Here is a 24,560-nt window from a genome sequence, read left to right on the forward strand (position 1 = left end):
CTGTTACACCTTGCCGCCCCCACATCTGGGCTGCTCCCTGGGATATCGGGCAGTCACGCTCTTCCTGCTTCCATTTTCCTAATGGGGGCCCGCAGCTCCTCTTCAAGCAGGGCCACTCTGCGAGGTCCAACAAGCGCTCTCTGCTCCTGCGGCCGCTCCCCACCCATCTCCCCCGATCCGCTGGCAGCAGTGTTCGTGCCTCAGCAATTCCACTGTGGCGCTCACACAATTTGTCCGGGTGCGAGCGCGGGACCACTCGGGTGTTAACGCTGTCGCGGGTCGGCTTTCTCTCCTCGCTTGCGATGTTGCTCAGGGCGTCAGGCCGTACAGCACGGGCGCCATTTTGGGGTCTCCTCTTGTGGCGCACTGGCCAGCCTGCGGGCTCGTCTTTGCGGGCCTTCCAGGTCTCCACCACCCTCGATCCGCAACCACGAGGGGGGCCTCCGTTTCCCCTATCGCCGTGTGTGAGGCGGGGGTCCCGAGGTCCGATATTTCAGGATTAATACGGGCTGGATTGCGGAGCTCTCCGCTTAAGCAGCCACCATCATTGGCTGCAAGCCACGCCCCTTCAATTTCATGATTTAAAACCGATGTGGCTAGAGATAAAAATGAGTCAAGGGTCCCCACAATTACTCCTCCCGGGCAGTCAATCAGGGCCTTACGTGTAGGCATTTTGCTCATCTCTACTATGGTGAGTGTTTATTGATGAGTTAGCCTGACCATCCTGTGAAAACAGACTACGGGAGGGGAGGCAGTTAGAGTCAGAATCAAAATCAGGAACCCCTCGCATCCACCCCTGGACCGGCACCTCACTATTTGTTTCCCGGGCCTGCTGCCTGCTGCTGGTCGCTGGCTCCTCCCCGCTGGGGGGGGTCCTCACCAAGTTCTTTGTTCGTTCCTTGGGCTTTTGCGGGGCTTCAGTTTGCTGCGCCGTGGCACCGCAGCACCTGCTTCCAACTTCAGTCCAACGACAGCTCCAGCCCGCACCACAATTTTTATTTTTTAGCGTTTTGAATCCCGTTGTTGTTGGCAGGTATTTGCAGGAGTGGAAGCCGTGAACCGTGAACAGCGGCGGCAATCCAAGCACCCGCAACATCCGAAGGAATCCGTGGCAGTCCGGGAAATCCAGCCAAAATCCAGCCGAGAGACTGGCCGCTGGAGCAGCAAGCCGCAGGAGCAGAAGCGTGAGCGAGAGCAGAGGCCGCACACCGTGTCCAGCCGAGACCAGTAGCTCAGGAGCCATCTTAGTGAAAAAACAAGCCGGGAGAAACACCAGCTGCCAACCGCTACCACTCCTCTCTACTCAGTCCGCTCCACTCTGTACTGTCTCAAACGTATTCAGGTACTAGGGTAGTTATTGAAATGTAAAAAAAAAGATATCTGATCAAATAAAATTGGTGTCAATTAAAAGAGACTGTTTATTTTTTACAAAACATATTGTAATATCTCAAGGCAAGAATTTTAGGTTTGAAATGAAAATATAGTTTCTGTAGTTTGAAAAATGTACACTATCAGGACTATACAGTTCTGCATTGCCATATTTATATTTAAACCCTGAGTGAGATTGTATATTTTTCTGAAAACAGGCCCAGCAGTTGAGCCTTACCTGGTGGTAGTTAATAATCCTCACCATTATTTTTACTGATGAGGTTTAGGCTCAGTTTAATATATTGGCTCTTAGTCGTCTCCAAAGGATTTCATAAAATTGAGGAGTTGAACTCTTGCCCATATGCCAACTTCTCAGTGCAAGACACTATACATTTTTTACTCTTCTGAGATTTTTTACCAGACACTGAGGCAACATTTTTATTGCTCCCTTGCTAAAAGAAAATGAATTTATACAAGCAAACCAGCATTCAAATATCTTCAAATGCCTTTGCCTTCTCTGGTTTATTTTGGTGCTGTAAGCTTTCTGCGGGGTGCAATTAGAGTCAGGAAAAAGGTATTCAACTAGTAGGTTGTTACTATACCTAATATCAAATCAGTTTCCGGAGATGAATTAAGGTAAACTTCGTTATAGCTGTGGGGCCAAGTACCCCTCCTATCCCCTGGCACACTACTGCTTGGGGGAAGAAGTCCAGGTTAGTGCTGAGGCCCTCAGGAGGCAAGGGGCTGTCACCCTCCACCAGCAGTGTGCCGAGAGGCACATTTGCAGAGTAGAGGAGAAAGCATGACCTCCGATAACCTGTGGATGAGGTTATCAGTAATGTCATTTGAGATGTCATCAGTGATGACATAATCCCGTAAGTGTTTTTTATAAAAGTGTGAGACTTGAACATATATACTAAGCTACAACAAAAGGTAAATAACGATTCTTTCTCTACTAGTAATTAGTCATACTAGTTCTAACATATCTCATCTGAGTAGCGGTCTGCTGTCTGTATCAGTGTGTGAGTGGATATCTAAGTGGCTGTATGAGTTTGTGAGCAGGTCTGTGAGTGGCTGTATGGATGTGTTAGTGGGTATGTGAATGTGAGTAGTTGTGTGAGTGGCTGTATTGGGAGAGAGTGGGTGTGTGAATTGCTATATTGGAGAGTGAATTGGTGTGTGAGTGGCTATATTTGTGAATTAGTGGCTGTGTGAGTGGCTGCATAGGTGTGTGAGTGGCTATATGGGTGTCTGGGTGACTATGGGTGAGATAGTAGGGGTGTGAGTGGCTGTATGGATGAATGAAGGTCTGTATGAGTGGTTGTAAGGGTGAGGGAGTGGGTTGGTGAGTGTTTGTATGGATGCTTGAATGGGTATATAAGTGGTTCTGCTGGTGTGTGAGTGGTTGTATGGGTGAGTGAGGGGCTGTTGCATGTATGGATAAGTGAGTATTTGTATGAGTAGCTGTATTTGTGAGTAAGTGGCAGTGTGAGTGGGGGAGTGTGTAGGTGTGTGAGTATCTGTATGGGAGAGTGAGTGGCTATGTGAGTTTCTGCGTGGGTGATTGAGTGGGTGTGTGAGTGGCTGTAAGGGTGTATGAGTGGGTGTGCAAGTGTCGGTATGTCTATATGACTGCATGAGTAGCTGGATGGGTGAGTTAGTGGGTATGTGAGTGGCTCTATGGACAAGTGATTGGTTATATGAGTACTGGTATGGGTGTGAGAATGGGTATTTGATGGGTTGTGTGCAAATGGGAGTGGATGAACGAGAGGTTCTATGGAGTATGTGTGGGTGTGTGAGTGGTTCTGTGGATGATGTCATCAGTGATGCCATACACACGTGGAGGCACTCACAAACCCACTCAGATACTCTCAGATCCACTCAGACACTCATGCACCCCCTCACGCATCCAGAGACACTTATGCAGCAACTCCCACACCCTCTGAGAGATACACACACCCTCTTACCCATCCATTGAGAAATGCATGCACTCACTCACACAGTCACTCTCAAAGTTTACAGTTAGAAAATAAAATAAAATGTGCCCGTCTGCGTTTATTTTTCATAGTGCCCCAGGAAGGTGGAAGTCCACGGGGCTGCAGATGGCCACAAGGGCTCCTGCATTAATTTCACTTCTCTTCCCCTAGTGAGGTGGCAGTCCCTTGGGCACGGGCAGGCCCCGACTTTATATAAGTGCTCATGCCCCTGGAACCTAACCCACCCAGAGGACTATTAGTAAAGAAGCACAGGAGCAAGTGCTTCTTTTTCTTTTTTGGAGGGAGCCATGGCTCCAGCACGGTTCCCACTGAAAATATTTATTTTTCCATGTTTTTTCCCTGGCTGGGGCCCTCTAGGACCCCTGCCAAGAGGCCTAGGGGGTCAGGGTATTCATACCCTGCCCTTTCTCTTCTTTTAATGTTTTTTGCTGGCTGCCAACACTTCCTGGTTTGAAGTTTTGGCAGCCCATCAGATTTGAGATGAGGACTGTTAGATCCTCAGAGGATCCGTGTGCCTATACTTATAAATTTGACTTTATTTTAATAACTTCGCAACTGCTGAACAGATTTACACCAAATCACAAAAAGTACTTCCCAGACCAATATATACCTTTCTTCCAAATTTGGTGGCATTCGGTTCAGCAATGCGGGCTATAGCTGTGACCAATGTGGAAAACCTGTTCTGGGACTCCTCCCTTTTCCTCAGCCCCTGCTTGATGGATTGCTACAAAACTTTTAAAACAGCAGCTGAAGTGAACGTCAACGTTATTTCCAAATGAAAAAATGCTCTTTCTATGGAACTAGGTCCTAACTATAACTACCTACTGGTGACTTCCAGTAGGTTTTATACACGTATAACTACAGGACACAACCATTGAATGGACAGTGATTACTGGTTTAGTGATGAGAACGGCAGTGCCAGCAACGTGCAAGCGAGATGCAGCCCGTGTCCACTTGGGGATATATTTGATTAAAATGGGGCAGACATCCATTGTGGGGCCATCTAACATTTTTGGTTAAAGAAACACTCACAGAATGTATGTGAATGGTGTTCGCATTAAATATTCTAAGGATTGAGACATTGTAGTTCTTTCTCACTGGCCACATGAAAACTCTACCAGTAAAAATGCATCAAGATCTGTTTAAAACAGTGTAATTTAAATACACGTGTGAGATCAGCATTTGAAAAAGACAAGGATGCTAAATCGCATCATGCAGGTTTAATTAAAAGTCATTCCTGCAATCCCGCAGGGTGCTCCTGTCCTGTTTCCTGCAGGGGTGGATTGTCTTTGGATATTTACGTGCGGCCACCAGCACGTTTTGGAGCACCAATCCTGAAGTAGTTCTTCAGGTTCAGTGGTATTAGTGGAAGTATTCAAGGTATTGAAACAATTGCTGAACCACCGCAAGCCAAGTAGTGTTGGCCTTACTGCAGACACATGTCGGATCATGATTGCATGTCCAGCATCGGTGAGTAAATCAGCTCTTGCCGGTACTGGCTATCTGGTGGGCAATGTGCGGCTGGATGATGGGGTTGCTAAATTGATCAATTTTAGTCCTCCTCCTGGCACACTATTGTTTGGGGGATGAAGTCTTCTTTGACGTGAGAGTCCTTAGGGGTCAACTACCCCTCCTGTTACCTTCAGTAAGTCAGACACAGTGGGATTCCTGAGAGCTGGTCGGAGACCCCGCACCTTTCTCCACTACTCTGCAAAGCACCTCCTGGTGCACTAGTAGTTCAGGAATAAAGTCCCCTTTGCTGTTGAGGGTCCTTGGGGGCCAACTACCCCTCCCGTTACCTCTGGTAAGTTCCATAGAGCAAGACTGCTGAGAGGACTTCAGAGGCCATGCCCCCTTTCTTCAACACGCCGCAAACGTACCCCCTGTTGCAGTGCTGGCTGAGGGATTAGGTCCCCTTGGTTCCATAGGGTACTTATGTGCCAACAAGCCCCCTTGTTACCTTCAGTAAGTCCTTCACAGCAGGATTGTTGAGAGGTCTTCGGAGGCCATTCCCCTTTTCTCCACCACTCTGAAAACACACCTCCTGGTGCAGTACGGGTTGGGGAGAAAGTCCCCTTAGCTGCTGAGGGACCTTGGGGCCAAGAAGCCCTCCTGTTACCTCCAGTAAAGTCCCTTACAGTGGGATTCCTAAAAGCTGGGTAAAACTACCACCCCCTTTCTCCACGACTCTGCAAACACGACTACTATCTAAACAACCATAGAAATTCCCTTACAAAAACAAAAGATACAGGGACGTTATAATTCGTAAAAAGAATTTGAAAAAACATAAAAATTCACTGAAAAACAAACGTTATAGGACGTTATAGTTTGGCTCAGGTTTCACTGGCACAAAACCAGTGAAATTCAGCAGTTATAGTTACCTTAGCTAACTATAATGTATGCCTGTGCAATGCACTGCTTATGACCTCACATATTAAATGACTCATGACATGGTCAGTGACATCACTGATGACATCTCAAATGACATCACTGATGACATCATCCACAGAACCCCTCACACACCCGCTCACACCCCCATAGAACCCCTCCTTTGCCCAGTGACCCACATCCACACAACCACTCACATACCCATTCACGGACCCATACCAGTTCTCATCTACTCACTTACTCCTCCATAGAGGCTCTCACACATGCACTAACTCATTCATTTTATACTTTATATTAATTTATAAATGAGATATTCTTTGAAATATTAATCATCAGGTGTCGATAACATTGTATATATGAATTGATGATTAATAAATTATTGCAGAGCTTGGAGCTACCACACATTGGCTGTTAGTTATGATAAACACACAACAGGATGACTGGCCAAAGGAGACAAGCTGTTAGAATGAGATTCAGCACAAGAACAAAGACAGTGTGTGAACCACTTGCCCATACAGATCTAGTAAGGTAGGGCACTAAACATCTGATATGGCACTACAATAGAGAAGAGAGAGGGCCCATTCCACACAATGTGGTACAAACACTGACATGATGCCATCAAGATAGAGAAATCTACAAGGTTTCACAACATTGTAAATGCCTAATATATACCCTTCATGGGATACATAGAGAACTGTAGGCACTCAGCCAAATACAGAAGATTAGGACATTAGGCATCTTATACCATATCTAGACCAGATAATGTGGTTAGAATACTGACACAAAGTCAGTGCAATATAGAAACTCATAGAGCCATAGAACATTAGGCCTATCCAACACTGCCCTCTGCAGGATATGTGCACTTATATCCCTATGCAGGAAAGATAATAATCTCAATACATACTTATTTTAGATGTCTAGGGTGAGAACTTTAAAAAGGCACTGAGCTAGTAACCATTAATAATGTATCTAGCACTTCACAATACAAGATATGTCTACTATGGCGATAAGTGGGTAGAATAAGGAGATATGTTAAACAATAATAAATTCATATGAGGACTTATTGCAAAAAATCCAATGAATCTAGTAATACACAGAAGGAACCTCTGACATCTCAGTGGCATACCAAACTGAAATAATCATAGGAAACCTTGAGACAACAAGCAGTGGGAGAAAGGTCTCCCACTGCTTGTTTCATTGTATGAAAGTGACATGCATTATTGTAACCTCCTAGCCAAAATGTTTGATTGAATAATTTGTTTTTAATGCAGTTTTTAATGTTGGATGTTATTGTAACTACAAAGCCCAGAATGCCTCATAACGGGAATATAGTGGGCGGTCTGTATATAAAGTGGAAAGTAACAATTGACTCACAGAACCGTGAGCAACATCGGTTGATTGAAATTCATCAGTGGTGGTGCATGTGGTGGCATTTGTACTTGTGAATAAATTAATTGCATCAAACCTTTCCTGGTGTGCAGCGGTTTATCTTGATGGTGGATTCTATTCGAGGTTGGTCCACCCCCCGAAACCAGCACCAGTTTTGAGAGAGTGCATACAACAATGGGAACGAGTTGGTGGTGAAAGAAATATAAATTCACAAACAAAATCCAACGGTTATAGTAAGGCTGACATTTCCCTTGTACAAAACCAGAGAAATTCAGAAGTTATAGTTAGCTGAGCTAACTATAACTTACCTTCCGCAATGCACTGTTTATGACCTCACATATTACATCACTCATGACATGGTCAGTGACATCACTCATGACATCACTGATAACATCTCAATTGACATCAGTGATCACATCTCAAATGACAACAGTGATAATAATAATAATAATACATATTGGTAAAGCGCAAGCATACCGCCCCTGAAGGTTTCAAGGTTCTGGGAGCCGTCGGGGAAATTAAGTGAGCTATTGCCCAGAGTCAAATGGTGCTGAGCTGCCGGAGATCAAACTGTGAGCCCCCCGCTAACGGGGGTCAGCAGCTCTGGTTGCTGGGCCACACCTCTCCGTTGTGCCACACCTCTGATGGCATTACTGATGACATCATCCAGTGATTGTAACTATGGTCTAAAAAAACTGTGTATCAAACATATAAACTAAGGTAAGTGGGAGTGTCTGCATAGGTGACTTAGTTGGTGTCTAAAAGGTGTATAGAAGAATGAATAGGTATGTGACAGACTGTAAACATGAGTGTGTGTGTAAGTTTTTATATGGGCGAGTCTTTGGGTGTATATGTGGCTGTAAGGGTGAATGAAAGGGTGAATGACTGACTTAGCCATACAGGCTGTGTGCGGTTGTGTCAGTAGCTATAAATGGTGAATGAGATGGTGCATGAGTGATTGTATGGGTGACTGAAAAGGATAAGTATATGAATGAGTGAATGAGAGGGTAAATGAGTGTGTGTGTATAGGTGCATATGTGTGTGCAAGTGGGTATATGGGTGTTTGAGTATCTGATCATTCCTGTGCACACAAATTGAAACAACTAGCACCATGTGCAGGCATCGATGATGGGGTTCCAGGGTGGTGGGAGGGAACAAAGGGGAGTTCCTTAGTAAACTAGGAAAGGGCATGTTGGGGCCTGCCTTTAATGGGGTTTGTAAACATAGTCTGGATTGCATCCTAGCCCACTACTGAGAATGTAACCAGGGGGGACTATATTGTGAGCTTGGGAACCATGGGAACTGCAATTGATTCTGTATGATGTGTGAAACAAAAACCCGATAAAATTTGTTTTAAAAAAACGGGTGTGTGAGTAGCTATAGGGGTGAGTGATTTAGTATCAGAGTGCCTCTATGAATGGGTGTGTAAGTGTTTGTATGTCTGCATGAGTGTCTGTGTTGGTCAGCGAGTAGGGCATAAGGGGCTGTATATGTGAGCTACTGGTTGCTTTAGTTGCTGAGTGGATGTTTAAGAGGGTCTATGGATCACTGAGTTGGTATGTGAGTGTTTGTATGGGTCTTGGAAAGAGTATGTGCGTGGTTGTGTATGAGTGGTGCTATAGATGAGGTCATCAGTGATGTCATCAGTGGTAATTTGAGATGTCATCAGTGATGTCAAGAGTGATGCCACTCAGCATGTCATAAGTGATGTAATCTGTGAGTTCATATGCAGTGCATTGCAGGGACATAAATTATAATTAGCTAAGCTAACTATAACTGCTGAATTTCTCTGGTTTTGTACAAGTGAAATGGCAGCCTAACTGTAACATTTCCGTAACCTTTGTTTTTTGCATTGAATTTCTAATGTTTTTTTAATTCTTTTTCCTAACTATAGCGTCTGTGTAACCTTTGCTTTTTCTGTGAATTTCTACGGTTTTTTAAATTCTATTTCCTTACTACAACATCTCTGTAACCTTTTGTTTTTTTAAGTGAATTTCTATATTTTTTTAATTAGTAGTAGTGTTATCAGAGTGGTGGAGAAAGGGTATGGGCCTCTGACCAGCTCTCAGGAATCCCACTGTGTCGGACTTACTGGAAGTAACAGGACTGGTAGTTGGCCCCAAGGACCCTCACGTCAAAGGGGACTTAATCCCCCAACCAGTAGTGTGCCAGGAGATGCATTTGCAAAGTGGTGGAGAAAGGGAGCGTGGGCTCTGAAGATCTCTCAGCAATCCCACTGTGTAGGATTTACTGGAGGTAACAGGAGGGCTTGTGGCCCACAAGGACCCTTAGCATCAAAGGGAATGCATCACCCAACCAGTAGTTCACCAGGAGATGCGTATGCAGAGTGGTGAAGAAAGGGGGCGGGGCATCTGGCTACTTGCCAGTATGACTTTTAGAATGTTTTTATTAATATATTAGGGTAGGGGGCTACAATTTCAGTTTTTTCTGCTAGTTTTCTGCCTTTTCTGCTCTCTTATCACCTTTATTTTACCTCTTTTTGCTCATTTCTGACCTTTATTTTGCCTCTGACTGCTAATTTCTGACTTCTAATTTGCCTCTTTCTGCATGTTTCTGACGTATATTTTGCCTCTTTCTGCTCATTACAGATCTCTACTTTGCCTTTTTGCGTGTTTCCGACCTTTATTTTGCCTTTGTCTGCTCAATTCTGATCTCTATTTTGCCTCTTTCTGCGCATTTCTGACCTTTAGTTTGTCTCTTCTTGCTAGTTTCTGATCTTCATTTTGCCTCTTTCTGCTCATTACTGACCTTTTATTCTGCATTTTTTTGCTTGTTTCTGACATTTATTTTACCTCTTCCTGCTAGTTTGAGCGTTATTTTGACTCTTTCTGCTAGTTTCTGATCTCTATTTTGCGTCATTATGCATGTTTCTGACCATTATTTTGCCCAGTTCTGCTGGTTTCTCACCTTTATTCTGCCTCTTTTTGCTCTTTTCTGAGCTTTATTTTGCCTCTTTCCAATCATTTCAGTTCTCTATTTTGCCTCTTTCTACTTGTTCCTGACCCTTAGCTTGCTTCTTTCGGCTCATTTCGTACCTTCCTTTTGACTCTTTCTGGTCCTTTCTGATCCCTATTTTGGCACTTTCTGGCATTTATTTTGCCTCTTTCTTCTCATTTCTGATCTCTAATTTGCCTCTTTCTGCTCTTTTCCTACTTTTATATTGCCTTTCTGCTAGTTTCTCACCTTTATTTTTCCTCTCTGCTCGTTTCTGGCCTTTATTTTGCTTCTTTCTGCTCGTTTCTGATCTCTATTTTGCCTCTTTTTGCTCATTTCTCACCTTTATCTTGCCTCTTTCTGCTTGTTTCACACCTTTATCTTGCCTCTTTCTGCTCGTTGTTGACCTTTATTCTGCCGCCTTCACCTTGTTTCTAACCTTTATTCTTCCTCTCACTGACTTTTATTCTGTCTTTTTCTGCTGTTTCTGACCTTTATCTCGTCTCTTTCTACTCGTTTCTGACCTCCAGTTTGCCTCTTTCATCTCTTTTCCCTGGGACTGCGGGGGGGGGGGGGGAGCCTCAAAGCCTCTGTGGTCTCAGGCGGCACCCTGCCTCCTGCATATGACACAAAATTTACAACAAGAGGTTGCCATCAATCAGGAAAATAGACAATGAAGCGCTATTCAACGGAGGTGCATTGCAAGGATGCTTAAGTCTCTACAAAATCACCTTGTGCTGGCCCAGGTATATGAGGTGGGTGGATGCTTGGCAAACAAAGTAGTCTGAACAGCTGTCTAACCAGGTAAAACTAGAAAATATTGAATGGACACCATTTAACTTTCTACACATCTACCGTAATATAACATACTGCATAAAGCAGGAAATGCAAGAGACATCATTCTTTTGATACTCTGACCCTACGCACCACTGTACTGTGAATATCGTCGGACTGGCCTTTAGGGCAATCAGGCAGTGTCAGATGGGCTGGTCTGACATATTGATACCAGGCGTTTCTTTTTTTGCAGTTTTTGGTCCCGTTTATGGCCGGGTGGTTAGTTTTTATGGTTGATTTCCGTGATATTACCACAAACATTGCACGCAGTAAACCCAAATGCATTCAGTTTTTCATTTTTTAAACTCTTATTTATTGTGCTTTTTGTTTATACAGTTACTTTTATCAACTCACAAACATCAAAAACTGAATTTATTGATGACAGCGATCATGTGAGAACAAGGGCAATGTAGTGTCCTGCCAGGACACAGTCTCGTTGTTTGCAGTGTAACCCTACACTAAACACCCACCCACCACAGACGTCACTGGGTCAGGTGACGCTGTTAATAAAAGAGCCAGAGCGCACGTGCTCGAGGCCAGATCTGCTATCCCCTAACTGGTGTCCTGTGTCATGATTACTTCCACCATGTGGGCCTAGGGCCCAACTTTACATTGGCGACGAGGCCGGTAGTGAAGCCACGCGTGCCACTGCCGAAACATCCTGAGAAAAGGGGGAGAGAGCTGCCCGCCTGCAGGGCACCCCCTGTAGCAGGGCGCAGCAGCGCCGAGAAGCCGGTGGGCACATCGGAGCCCCGCAGCGACCGTGAGGCCCACCGCACCAGCCGTCAAGGACGAGCCGACCGGAGCCTACCCGCGTCGGCCGCCACCATCCAGCGCCACCAGGAAAAGAGCGGACCGCCCAGTGCCCACCTGCGACGGCCGCGACACAGAGACCCCAACCGGAGAGGTGCACCAGCCGGGCGGAGCCCATCCGCCACGACCGCGACAGAGCATCAGGCCCGCCGGCCGAAGGTGAGCCCCAGGGGCGAAGTGACTCATGAACTGTGCCCATGGGGGAAGTGCGGCCGGTACCCGCAAATGACATTATCAACGAGGGGGAGAGAGCGGAGTAGCTAACCGCCTCCCGACCACCCTCGCAACGTGATCAGAGCCAGCGGAGCCCACCCGCGGCCCGCCGGTAGCGCCCCCCCAAGGGAAGACTCAGCAGTGCCAGCGGAGCCCACCCGCGGCCCGCCGGTGGCACCCCAGTGAAGGACAGGCACTGCAGAGCCGGCGGAGCTCACCCGCGGCCTGCCTCAAGCGTCCCCTGTCCCGGGGAGAGTGACCCGAGTAAGCAGAGCCTACCGCAGGTGCCGCCCCGCACGGCCCCAGCGCCGCAAAGGAAAAGAAACCGCCGCCAGCACCGCCTCTCGGTGCCCGGAATCGAGCAACACACATCGCTCAGCACAAAGACCCCCCCCCGCGCGAGGACTGCCGCAGGCCGGGAGGGCAGAGAGAAGTGAAGGCAGGACGGGCGCCGGCAGCAAGAGGTGGCCCCCACCTCCTCGGCTCCCTGGCGGAGGAATGAAGCGCCCATAAGCGGCCAGCGCCGCTGAAAGTACAAATAACTGTGCCCCTCCCGCAGAGACAGCAAACAAAGTGCCGGGGCACCAGGCAAGAACCCTGAACACACACCATCCCACCCCTAAACGAAAAGCAAACCAAATAAAACTGGGAAGGGACTCACCTAGAAGGCGGCATGAGGCCAGGTGACCAGCAGCAGCTCCAGCCCCTGGCGTCCAGCCCCTGGGGCCGGTTCACAGCAGCAGCTCCAGCTCCCTGTGCACCGAGAATGAGAGACCGACAGTAGAGTGCACAACACAGGCAAGACAAGAGCCACAAGGCAGTCTGCTGCTAATTTGGAATCTACCGCCATCTAGTGGCCGGAGGGGAAACCTGCACCTGCCATTCAAGCAAGCAAGAAAACAAGCATTGCACAAACCCACGATGGGTCAACATCAGCAGCAGTAAGGGGCAACAGACTGAGTAACGCCCCAAGGAAAGCATCCAATCTCACGCAGCAAGTAAGTGCGCAACCACGCAGAAGACACCCACACACACCAGCAAAGGGTCTGCAGATGCCACTTCCAGCGCGACGTGGGAAAGAGGCACGAACGCCTCACCAAGCATCCAAGCACTGACAGAACGTCTGGAGGGAAACGCCTGCCAAGCACTGGAAGAACGTCCAGGGAAAACGAGTGCCGAGATCAAACGACGGAGAGAGCAGCGACGCCTTGTGGCCACAGGTGTTCACCGCAGCATCAACCACTCCTGCCAACGGTCCAAAGCAGCAAGTCCCTGACAACAGCCAAAGCAGTAAGTACCCAACGACTCGCAACAGGCGTCCAAGAACCCACCAGACAGCACCAGCGCAAGCCCGCAATGAGAAACTGAGCAAACCGTGTGCAGCAACACTGCCACGCTCAAATGAGGACAAACGGGAGACAGCACAGAACCGCACCACAAAGCACAAGAACGCGACAGGCGTCCAAGAATTCCACACCCGCACGACAGGACTGCGCAGCACTGCGCCGGAACGTGCCAGGAATCAAGAGCGCCAAAGTGACGCTGCACAGCGACACGCCAACGCCACGGGACAGCACACAAAGGTCCCCAACAGAGACAGCAATGTCTTGCAGCAACCGGAGCGCCATCGTCAGCACGCATGGCAGCATGCACCAGAGTTGCACCAGGAGCGGTGACGCAACCCTCCTCCGCGCAGACAAAGCGCGCCAACGCCAAAGCACCGTGACGGTGAATAGCGACCACAAAGAAAATAGCACAGCATGACAACTCATGCCCAAGATGAAAACCGACCACCCAGTATGGTCACCAAGGAAAGAAAAGCAACAACAGAGAAGATACGACGACAGGTCTAGTCACCAAGCCAAGTGAAGACAGTGTCCTACCACATGGACAAGACCACGGGGACGACATGTAGAGGGCCCGCTACATGGAGAATCCTGGTTAGCATGAGAAAGCAAGAAAGAAGACCGGACCGCGTCGAGGAAGAGAACGAAGAGGAAGAACGGAGTAACACAACATCACTCCACAGAGGGGGAGAGAGGACCACAGCACACAGGAACATCGGTGCTGTCCAAGGAGCATCGCAACATCCGTGTGGATCCCAGTAATCTCTACAACCTGCATTCAAGGAGACCAACCACTGAAGAACTGCATGGGTGCCCCGTGAACCTGAAGCTTACCGAAGCAGAGCATACCCGAGCACTAGACAATCCACCCTTGTGGACTACACAAGACTCGACTGTGGCCATGTCCGAAGTTCGGCAGCGACCCGTACAGCCCACGCGATCAAGTGGCGGTCCAGGGGACAAGGGCCTCGGCCGCATATCCTGTGAGAGAGGAATCCGGATGGGAGAGGTGCAGCAGCGGCAGCTCCACGACAGGCAACAGGAAGCATGAAGGCCCCAGGTAATCACCTGGCACCGAGAAACGGTCTGTTGAAGACACTGAACCCATGTCCTAACGGCAAGACCATCCTGGCGGATGACATCAACACCCCCGAGGACATCATGAGAGACTTGGCGGTGAGTCCATTGGCAGTTCGGCAGCGACGCCTTTGCGCGGCTCATGCGAAGCCCGCACGGCCCACCCGGTCCCGTTGTGTCCGACAAGAGGGTCCTCCCAGCGTCTCTAGGGAGAGAAGAGTCCAAGCAGGAGAGGCCAGTCTTCGAGGCTCCAGTGAGAGAGGAGTCTGGCAAGGAAGGCAAGTCGGAAGTTACTTGGCCGGACGGAGATGTGAAGGCATCAAGATCAGCAAATCCAAAGAAAGACCCCTCGTGACATAGTCGTCTCCTACAACCAACAAGCGTTGTCATCCACTGGACTAGGAACACCTGAGAGACCCCTCTAGGGTCACACCCATCCTGCTCCAATGCTCCAAGTGATGAACATGGTATATAAGCGTCAACACAGCAAAACAAGGATGATCTGAAGTACACCGCCGAGGTGAAGCTCATCTGACTGACTTTGTAATCCTGAAACTCTCAACGTTCTCCCAGCGATCGCCTGAAGAAGATCTGTTGGGGCTATCAAATGTTATTGTTCTGTTTTCTTGCAGGTTGGACATTTGTTTTTCCTTTCATTAAAGTTGGGGAGGAATGTAGTGTCCTGCCAGGACACAGTCTCGTTGTTTGCAGTGTAACCCTACACTAAACACCCACCCACCACAGACGTCACTGGGTCAGGTGACGCTGTTAATAAAAGAGCCAGAGCGCACGTGCTCGAGGCCAGATCTGCTATCCCCTAACTGGTGTCCTGTGTCATGATTACTTCCACCATGTGGGCCTAGGGCCCAACTTTACAGGCAAGTCAACTAGAATCGCACTTTACGTCAGTCCTACGGACCCGCAGCTTAATGTTTTGACATAAGTGGGTATGTAATAGAAACACAAGTTATATGGACTCATAAATAAATAGTAACTATGAAAATCTTTTTTACCATATTTACAGTAATAAAACAAGTATGAACCTATCGTCGGGGTTCAGGGTTAGCTTTGTGATAACCTTACAAATGTAATATTGCGGGGATGTGTGGCCGTATAGTGCTTTCCATGTGTGCTACCCAGGTGGTTGTGTGAAGTGACTGGCTGCTGCTTCAGGCCGCGGTGTGAGGGAGGGATACCCATCCTGTGTGGCATCCCAAAATTCCGACACTAGGGCATCCCCCGTGGCCCACATGGGGTATTTTCACAGCCCCTTAACGTCCTATCGGTGCAGGGCCCTTCTTTCGGCTTGTGCCCAGGAAGTCCTAGCCTCTTAGGGTGGGGGCGTCAGGTGATTTTCATTTTCGCGTAATCAGGCGCTTCGCAAGTAGCGTGGCCATTACAGGTATGGGGTGACCCAAAAAAAGTCTGTGGACCTGGGTGACGTACGGTATAGAAAACAATGGTCCTCAAACAAATGATTTAAACAAATGATACTATTTCAGTGTTTACTTAGTTAGGAGCTAAAGTAAAGTTTGTGGTCCTTTCAGATTAACATATCCAATCATATACCATTCCTTGTTTTGTAAATACATCTGTGTATCAATGAAACATAATTTTTCAAAAACATGAGAAAGTGGATGTGCAGAGACTTCAGTTTGGTAAGTCAGCAGCATGAATTTATTTTCATTCCAAAATTATTTGCATTTATCAATGATAATATCTGGTTGTTCCAAGGGGAACGTGCAGAGAAGGGGTGCTCGAAGGTGTGAGTGGGTGGGGAAGTATTCCCAATGTGTGATTAGAAGAAAAGGTAAAAGGATTCAAGGTGAGATTGATCAAGTGTATCAATCAGGGTGTCCTGGCACAATGGTCTATTTTACATGGTCTATTTACAAGTGTTTGTACAATCACAGATTGTAGTCATCTGGGGCACGTATTTATTAGGGGTTCGGTGGGTCCAGGTACAGGGGGATGTGTTCGTCGACGTTTCGACTCGCGAGTCTTCATCAGGACAGCATGGGGGTGAACAGGCGGCCAACCAACTCCTGGTTAATAACCCTCATCCTCACTGGTCATAGTAGAAAGGGTAGCTATATAATAGGACTCATTCAATCTCAGTCGGATGCCTGGAAGGTCAGTCCGAAAGCCAATTCAATTGACGAGATCTGTTCAAGGCTCGATGTCCGCTGCTGTAGACAGAGCCACAGTAGCGGACATCGAACCTTGAACAGATCTCGTCAATTGAAGGGGCAAAGTGAGCTAAAGAACGATGATGGATTCAACCTAGATTTGTGAGTGGGGTGAGTGTCTTAAAAGTTTCAGCTCTCCGTCCATCATCTACTTGTGTTTGCATTCAAACAATGCACAACAAGGGCAGAGAGAGCTAAGTCTCATTGACAGAGGAGGAAGTAGCATGATGGAGCAGTACTGTAACACTATATCAAGAGCCCTCATACGCATGACACAGTGCTAGAATTTAAGGTTCACTGCTAGAATAGGTGGGAGACAGCCTGAGCTGGTCCAAGAGCGAGTTTGGGGACAACAGGAGAACCGCCACTACTGCACATAGGCATAGAGGAATGTCAATGGGGGTCACCTTGAATGGACTTGTAAGCTGAACGGTCTGAGAGGAGATGCAAGAGCTGTTTTAGGGAGTGAAAGGCTCCTTTCAAAGTCAATAACCAATGCTTAATGTCCAAAGCATTCCCACGTCCAACCACCATTACCTTGACCCATAAAAAAAACCACAGAGATAAGCACAGAACAGAGGCCTCCCAGTTACTAATAACTGCAAATGACGCAAAATACTTGATCACATACTTTTTTGCAAACTGGCTGACCCTTTGTCACTCCAGGGAAAGACTGATTAAATCCCTTTCAGACCACAGGGTTTCAAAGGTGAATCACTCTCAATTAACCAACGGGTTGGTCCACAAGTGCTGTGTTAGATGAAATCTAAACGGAAGACACACAGAATGAGACATTGAAGTCACAATACAATTAATTTATGGCTGCGAACTAAACTAACCTGATGTCGAAATCTGTAAGATAGTTACTAGTCACTGAGGCTGTTAGAGGAAAAACCCAAAAGCCTGCTAAAGAGCATTGCACAATGACTGAGAACATTTGGAGGAACAGACACCTTCAGAACATCATTGTCAATTGTAGGAAATAATATCATTAAATTGTCTGCAGAGCTTCTTTCAATAAGAACATTTCTTTCAATTACCACTTGCAAGGAATACAAGACAAGCTTTCACAGGGTGAACACAAAAATAGCAGTATCAACGGACTAGGAACAAAACTATTGGTGTATGCAACAAGGTTCAGTGACCTAGAGGACAGAAACCACCAATACCCTCCATTTCTTCATAATTTTGGAAAATTTGGAAGGCAATGACATGAACGCCTTTTTGCTCTGCTTCATTCCAAAACTTGTCCAACTAAGATTCGACCCACTGTTAGAATTACAAAGCATGCACAGAATAAGGTCTGGATGCCCGATGAGAAGCGGGTATGCCAAGAGGTGGGTCCCATTCACACTGTATCACTGGAACCAAGCTACATCTGACTGATGAGCCCTAACTAGGGCAAAACCAGGCCTGGGTTGCTTGTGTCTCAGTTAAGGGAGGACCTGGCCTGGCAGTTCGGGCTGGACTGTTCTGATTGGAGCAGGGTCAAGACTGATTTGCACATGGCTGGGTCCAAACTGAGGTGTCATAGTGTGCAAAATAATGATGGATTGAGATGCGTCCAAAGTAATTACCAGTGCCTGAGATTAATTCAGGCATTCTATACACTACTTTTTTATGTACTTTATGGTAGAAAATAAAGGTCGCAGTGAGGTGATAGCTTGCTTTCTCAGGCATTAACATGTGAGGCGGATTGTCATGGAAGCAAAGCAACATGGCCCTTTTCTATATGAAATCTATATCAATACCACTGGATTTTCTTATTGTAAGACATCTTGCAGGAACCTGCAAAAGAACAGACAATATTCTGGCACTAAGCACATGCCAGAAGAAACTGGGCTTTTGTGACGGCTTACTAGACCTCACCACCCTGCTAGTAACTCAGAACAGACTAATTGCAAAATATGAGGTCCCTGGCCAGCTCGAAGGATTCTTCTAGATTGCAATGACATGGACATTTCCAAAAGACAGGAGCATACAGTAACAAGACAATGGTCTGTCGGGTCAAAATTAAAGAACCTGATCGACCATCCCCATGCAAGGTACTGTAGCACCCTCCCCAGCCAAGGAGCATGAAAATGAAAATTCCACACACAGAGCTCTGCAACAAACATCTTTATTCTTCAACATATGACTACGCTCTGCATGCATCATGTCATAAACTTTAACCCCTTGGCTGCAGCGCGAATTCCGCTGTGGCGCTGGAGGGGCGGGGTGAGCATGGAGCAGCTATGCCCGTGACGGAACCATGCCATCTTGAGCCAAGGACGGCGTGTGCTCATGACGGCATGGTTCCGTCACGGCCCCGCCCGCTCATAAATTCGCCACCACAGGAGGGGAATTAATGCTGCGTGGGCGGAGCAGCTGCAGCATGACGGAACCACGCCGTCATGAGCACACGCCTCCCGTTGCTCATGACGGCGTGGTTCTATCATAAGCAGGCAAGAGGTTAATAGCCACACCTTACCACTCCCAACAGATTATGAAATTCCCCTTAGGTCCACCCAGAACCACGAGGGTCCTAGAGCACATAGTGTTGATGACACTACATCTCCTCCTTTGTTAAATAAAAAGTACAAACAACATGAACTATATATGTCATGAGTCTTTGAGGCACTCAAACTGGTCTGTCAGATTGGCTGGTTTTAGGTAGTTGAGTTGCAGCTTGATTCTGCACTGATGGCATAGGTTCAGATGTGTGATTACGACATTTAGGTGAAGCCATCTCGCACATGGTCTCAGGAGCTGATGAGTGTTGAGGTAGATGTTTAAAATAGGATGTGTCCCTGATGATGAACTTTCCAAAACACGACATGGTCATCATATGTACTTTGAATGTTACAACTCTCAAAGGGTCAACAGCAAACGGAGTGTCTGTTTTCCACTTTTGTTCATGTTTGACTAGCACCTAGTCCCCTCTAACGAAGACTGTTTCCTTGGCACGTCAGCATCGATCTGCATATGTTTTTATCTTGCACTTCTGAGGAGTGTATGTGACACAAACCTTATCAGCACTCAGCGATCAGTCTGATGTCCATTTCAATACTTTGGTTCTGATGGCTCCCCCAAAAAGCAAGGCAGCAGGACTCCGATCAGTGGGTGAGCGAGGAGTTGATTGATAGGCATGAAGGGCAGGACACAGGGCTTGATTCAGACCTTCAATTGATGCTAGCTGAATCATGTCCTTGAGGGTGCCTATAAGGCATTCAACAACACCATTGGCATTGGGCCAGTGAGGTGTGCTCTTTTGATGCTTGGCATTGAGTCGAATGAGACACTCCTTGAATTCTGTGCTATTGAAAGGCAGGCCATTGTCAGATTTGAGAATAGCGGGAATGCCTGGCACTGCCAAAATGTCTTTAAGCCGCTCAATAACTTTGTCATGGGTTGTGATCGATAAGTTTTCCACCAAACGAAACCGCGAGTATTCATCAATGACTACCAAGATATGATGTCCGTTTCCTAGCGGCCCAAAGAAATCAACTGCAACCCTCTCCCAGGCATGCGCAGGAAGGTCGGTCAGACATATTCAGCAAATCCTGTGGCACCTTCAGTCTATTGGAGCTACCTTGGTGGCTACAATGCAATAATGTCATTCTTAGGCTAGCTCTAACACTTGATGTCTCAGGCTCTCAGGTATGACGATTCTCAAGCCTCTCAGTATGATATCCTCTTGAGTAACGGATAACTCATCCTGTAAATTTTGGAATCTTTGAAATTCAACATCATCAGCAAAAGGTCGACTTCTTTTCTTCCAAGATCATGTCTCGATGAAGTCTTTGAGGATGAGCATATCCTTATCTTCATTGGTAGCAGCAATGATCTCTTCAATGGATAGAGCTGTTGGCATGCTTTCTTCACAATGAAATTGATATATTCTTCAGCCAGGTTAGATGTTGAGCTGGAGCGATGTAGCGGTACTCATGAAAAGTAATCTGTGGGGCTCTGATCTTTTCTTGGCTTCTGTACAATCACATATTCGTCCTCTTGAAGGCGCAATCCCCACTTCTCAATGTGAGGAGGCATCTTAGTTTTTACATTTCCAAAGATAGTGAGTAATGCTTGATGGCTTGCAATAATTGTGAATCGTTTCCCATATAGAAACATGTGTAAATGTTTGCAGGCCTACACTACGGCCAGACTCTCTTTTTCTGGTTGAGAATAGGTACGTTCTGTTTCAGACAGGCTTCTACGCCCACAAGCTACAATTTGTGTCTCTGGCAATTTGGATGGCTATTGTGTTGTGTCAGAACTGTCCCCAGGCTCGCATAGACTATGATCTCAGTATGTAACTTGGTCAAAAAAGGCCATTCCAGTCACATTTCTAATAGCATGTTTTATTTCTTTGAAACTTTGATCACATTCAGAAGACCAGGGAAATGGGGCGTTTAGTTTTGTTAAGTCTCTCAGTGGGGCACTCACTGTAGCAAAGTAACGAGTGTACCTGGAGCAATAACTTTATTTTTTATTTATTTAAAGTGTTTTATATAGCGCTGGCTAGACCCGAAGGTATCAGAGCGCTTTACATGAGAATCAACAATGTAATAGATAAAGATCAACAATTACACAATACATCAAAAAAATAAGCAATACAATTAGAAGAGGAGAGAAAGGAGAGAGAAAATTAGTTGGGGGGGCAGGGGAGGTGAGAAAGGGAGGATAAGGGAAGAAACAACAAGGAGAGACGAAAGGAAGTCTGTCTAAAGACCGACTGGGTAGGTGACGACCAAGGAGGGAATCCACGGCCCATCTCCCCTCTAGCTAAACCAGGTAGCTCCATCGGGCATCAGACAAAATAGTTGAGTCTCAATACATTGAGAGAGGAGAAAAGGAGAGACATAAATAGAGGGAGGAGGCGGGAAGAGATGACAGGAGAGACGAAAGGAAGTCTGTCTAAAGACCAACTGGGTAGGTGATGTCCAAGGAGGGAATCCCCGCCTGTCTCTCCTATAGCTAAACCAGGTAGCTCCATCAGGCATCAGACAAAATAGTTGGATCTCAATTGACGAGGGAAAATTCAAATATAAACAGGGTGGGGACTAAGGGCCAGGACAGGTGAGGGCAAAGGTCAGTAGCAGGAAAGTGGAGAAGAGTAGAGCGGAGAGAAAAGTTTTATATAGAGCTGGCAGACCCGGAGGTATCAGAGCGCTATACATAACGAGGTACAGTTGCTTTAAGAACGTAGTTACAAAGTTACAACAGTTTCAGGAACAAAAATGAAGGAGAAATAGGAGTTATTTAAAGGCACAGGTTAGGTGTGGGGAGAGGAAATGGAGGCAGGGGAGAGAGAAATTAAGGGAAGTGAGGAGTGAGGGAGGAAAGAGGAGAGGGAGGGGTTGGGAAATGCAAGGGTGACTAGAGAAGAAACAGAGTCAAAAGAATGGATGGGTATGAGACGGTCTAGGAGGGGGACCCGAGCCAAGCTCCTCAAAAGGTACATAGGGTAGCTCCATCAGCCAGAGGTTGCTCGGTCGACCGAAGTACAACAAAGGGTAAAGATAACAGCCTAGATGGTTTGTCAAGAATTACAGGGAGGGGGCCTATCACGATGCAAGGTGAATGGGTTCCCAGCGATAATGGGAACATTCCTAAACCTCCAATTATGTGAGATTCCCTAAACACTGTGGACTCTCTCAGAGGGCTACCTGAGACTCCAGGGCAGAAATACAGGATTCCTCCCCAACAAGGGGCGGATTACTTTGGCAAGGGGTACATTTAAAGGAGGCCAATTAAGGCCTTTTCCAATTTTATGTGATTCCAAGCACTGTGGACTCTCTCAGAGGGGAATCTGAGACACCGGGGCAAGAATGCTGAATCCCTCCCCAACAAGGGGAGAGGGAGCGCTTTGGCAAGAGGTACAATTAAAGGAGGTCATAAGGCGCCTATATCCCTAGAGCAGCTAACCTTGAAGGAAGAGGGGAAATAGATCAAAAACTGTTCACTGACAAGGTCTAAAATGAAGGAGCCAGCAGTAAAAGAGCATGGGCAGAGAAAGAAAAAGGTGGATACATTGGTAAAATAGACTGCGGAGGGAAAGGGAGGATGTGGACACTGTGGGGAGAGATTTAGCTGCCATAGAAAGCGCAGGCAGGTATAAGCAGGCTCAACAGGGAACAGTGAACAGAGCTGGCAAAAACCCGGAGGAGTCGGTGTGCAAGCAAGGGTAATGGTAAGAGACAAAATTAACAGAGAGAGTAAATGAAAGAAGTAGTGCAGTACAATACGAACCATAGTATTAGAACATTAAGACATTTAAATAATCGGGGGGGACATTACATGAGAGAATGGGAGGAGCAGAGGTATCAATAACACATTTTAAAACAATGTGAGTATCCATGTGGAGGAGAGAAGAACACCCATAATAGTTTGTGAGGGGGTCAGTGGGACTGGCAGTGAGGACCAAGTCGCAAGATGGCGAGCTCGACCGGAGTGACCATTGGAGGTGGGCCCAAAGTGGTGGGGGGCAATGTCGCTCAAAAGTCCAGAGGAATAGCTTCTTCATACCCCCGGATAAAATCTCCATGTTGATCCACATGTCACACTTTGCTGCATTCAGAGTCAGACCTGCAACAATAAGCAATTGGCACACTTGTGTAAGAGCCTTGTCATGCTCCTTTTGTTTCGCTCCAAACACTGGTATGCCATCACTATAATTGAAAGCATGTGTAATAAGTTAAATTATTTGGTAAATGGCATCCTGAATATGATCCAAAACTCAGTCTTTTATATCTGAACAAACCATCATGAGTCAAAAAACTAGTAATGTACCTAAAGACCTGATTCCATCTCTTGATGGTATCCTCTGTTTGAGGCAAGGCTGGCGAAGATCTTGTCTCAGTTCAGCTACATTATCATGTCCGTGATGTAGGAACCAGAATGTCTTTCTCTCTCAACTGCTTTGTTTGCCTGGGGCATATTAACACAAATGTGCACTGCACCTTCACCGTCCCTTTTGGCACCACAACTATGGGCGAAACCCAAGGTGTAGGACCTGTAGCCTTTCAATGATGTCATGCTTCAAAGTGCTTCTAGTTCTTTCTCAGTGGCTGCTTGCAGATGGAAAGCGATTTTGAGGTGCCGTTGAGCAAAAGGGCAAATTTCCTCATTAATGTGGAGTTGCACTTTGATTTCCTTGCGAGTTTTCCTAGGTCATGAAATAATGTCGGGAACTGACTTACAATTTTAGACTGAGCACCGAGGTTGTGATTGACAGATAGCAGTCCCAAATTGGCGGCAGTGACAAATCTAAGTAGGCATGTACTAGAAATAGTTCCTTGAAGGACATGAATCAGTGCTTGTACTGACGTTGCCTTATGTTGCATGGTTGTTGCAAATGACCGATGACCTTATAATGGTGTGGAAACAGCCCACGTGTATACCTTCATGTTTGACAGAGTAAGGTGTGGCACTTTTCTACTGGCATGCTGTTAATCGAATCACCACTGTCTATAATGAAGGTTACTGGGCAACCTTGAATGTAATTTTACGGCAGCTTCTAAATGAGTTTGATTGCTTCATTTGGTTGTTTTTTCTTTGAGTTTTGATATTCTATGCAAGTAGCCAATCCTACATGTGCATGTCATTTCTTAGTTGATATCATTAACACACAGCTGTCTTCTCTGCTAGCACTTGATAACCATGTTGAAGAGTCTTTAGATGATGAACTAGACGATGATTGACTGTGCTGGGTTTCCACTTGTCATAACTGATATTGACTTTTGGCCTTGTGGGCATGGTGAGAATGCTTCTGGAACCTTCACGTGTTCATTTTCTCTTCTGCTGTGACATGTTAGGCTTCTATTTCAATTTGCAGACGTTAGTAAGTGGTTTTCTTTTCTACATCAGTTACATCCTGTAGCTGTACATTTACCTTCAAGGGGAAATGCAAATCCACATCAGAAAAATCACTTCTTTTTCTTTGGAGATGTCGACCTGCGTGCAACTACTTTGTGCTTATGCTTGTTTGTCATGATGATTCATCAAATGCT

At 46.5% G+C, this 24,560-nt stretch overlaps 1 protein-coding gene across 2 annotated transcripts in view; it reads right to left on the reverse strand.

Moving 5' to 3' along the window:
• GBX1 (gastrulation brain homeobox 1) overlaps nt 1–24,560 on the reverse strand; it is a 177,063-nt gene that overhangs the window by 103,074 nt on the left and 49,429 nt on the right. The window contains exon 3 of one of the 2 annotated variants that reach the window (XM_086942412.1): nt 10,658–10,677. The exons of the other annotated variant lie outside the window; for it this stretch is intronic. Coding sequence (XP_086798538.1) covers nt 10,658–10,677 — 20 coding nt within the window. The remainder of the gene's footprint in view (nt 1–10,657; nt 10,678–24,560) is intronic. 2 annotated transcript variants of the gene reach the window in all.

The sequence above is a fragment of the Lissotriton vulgaris genome, chromosome 10 (assembly GCF_964263255.1).
Source record: "Lissotriton vulgaris chromosome 10, aLisVul1.2, whole genome shotgun sequence".
Classification (NCBI taxonomy): Eukaryota; Metazoa; Chordata; class Amphibia; order Caudata; family Salamandridae; genus Lissotriton; species Lissotriton vulgaris.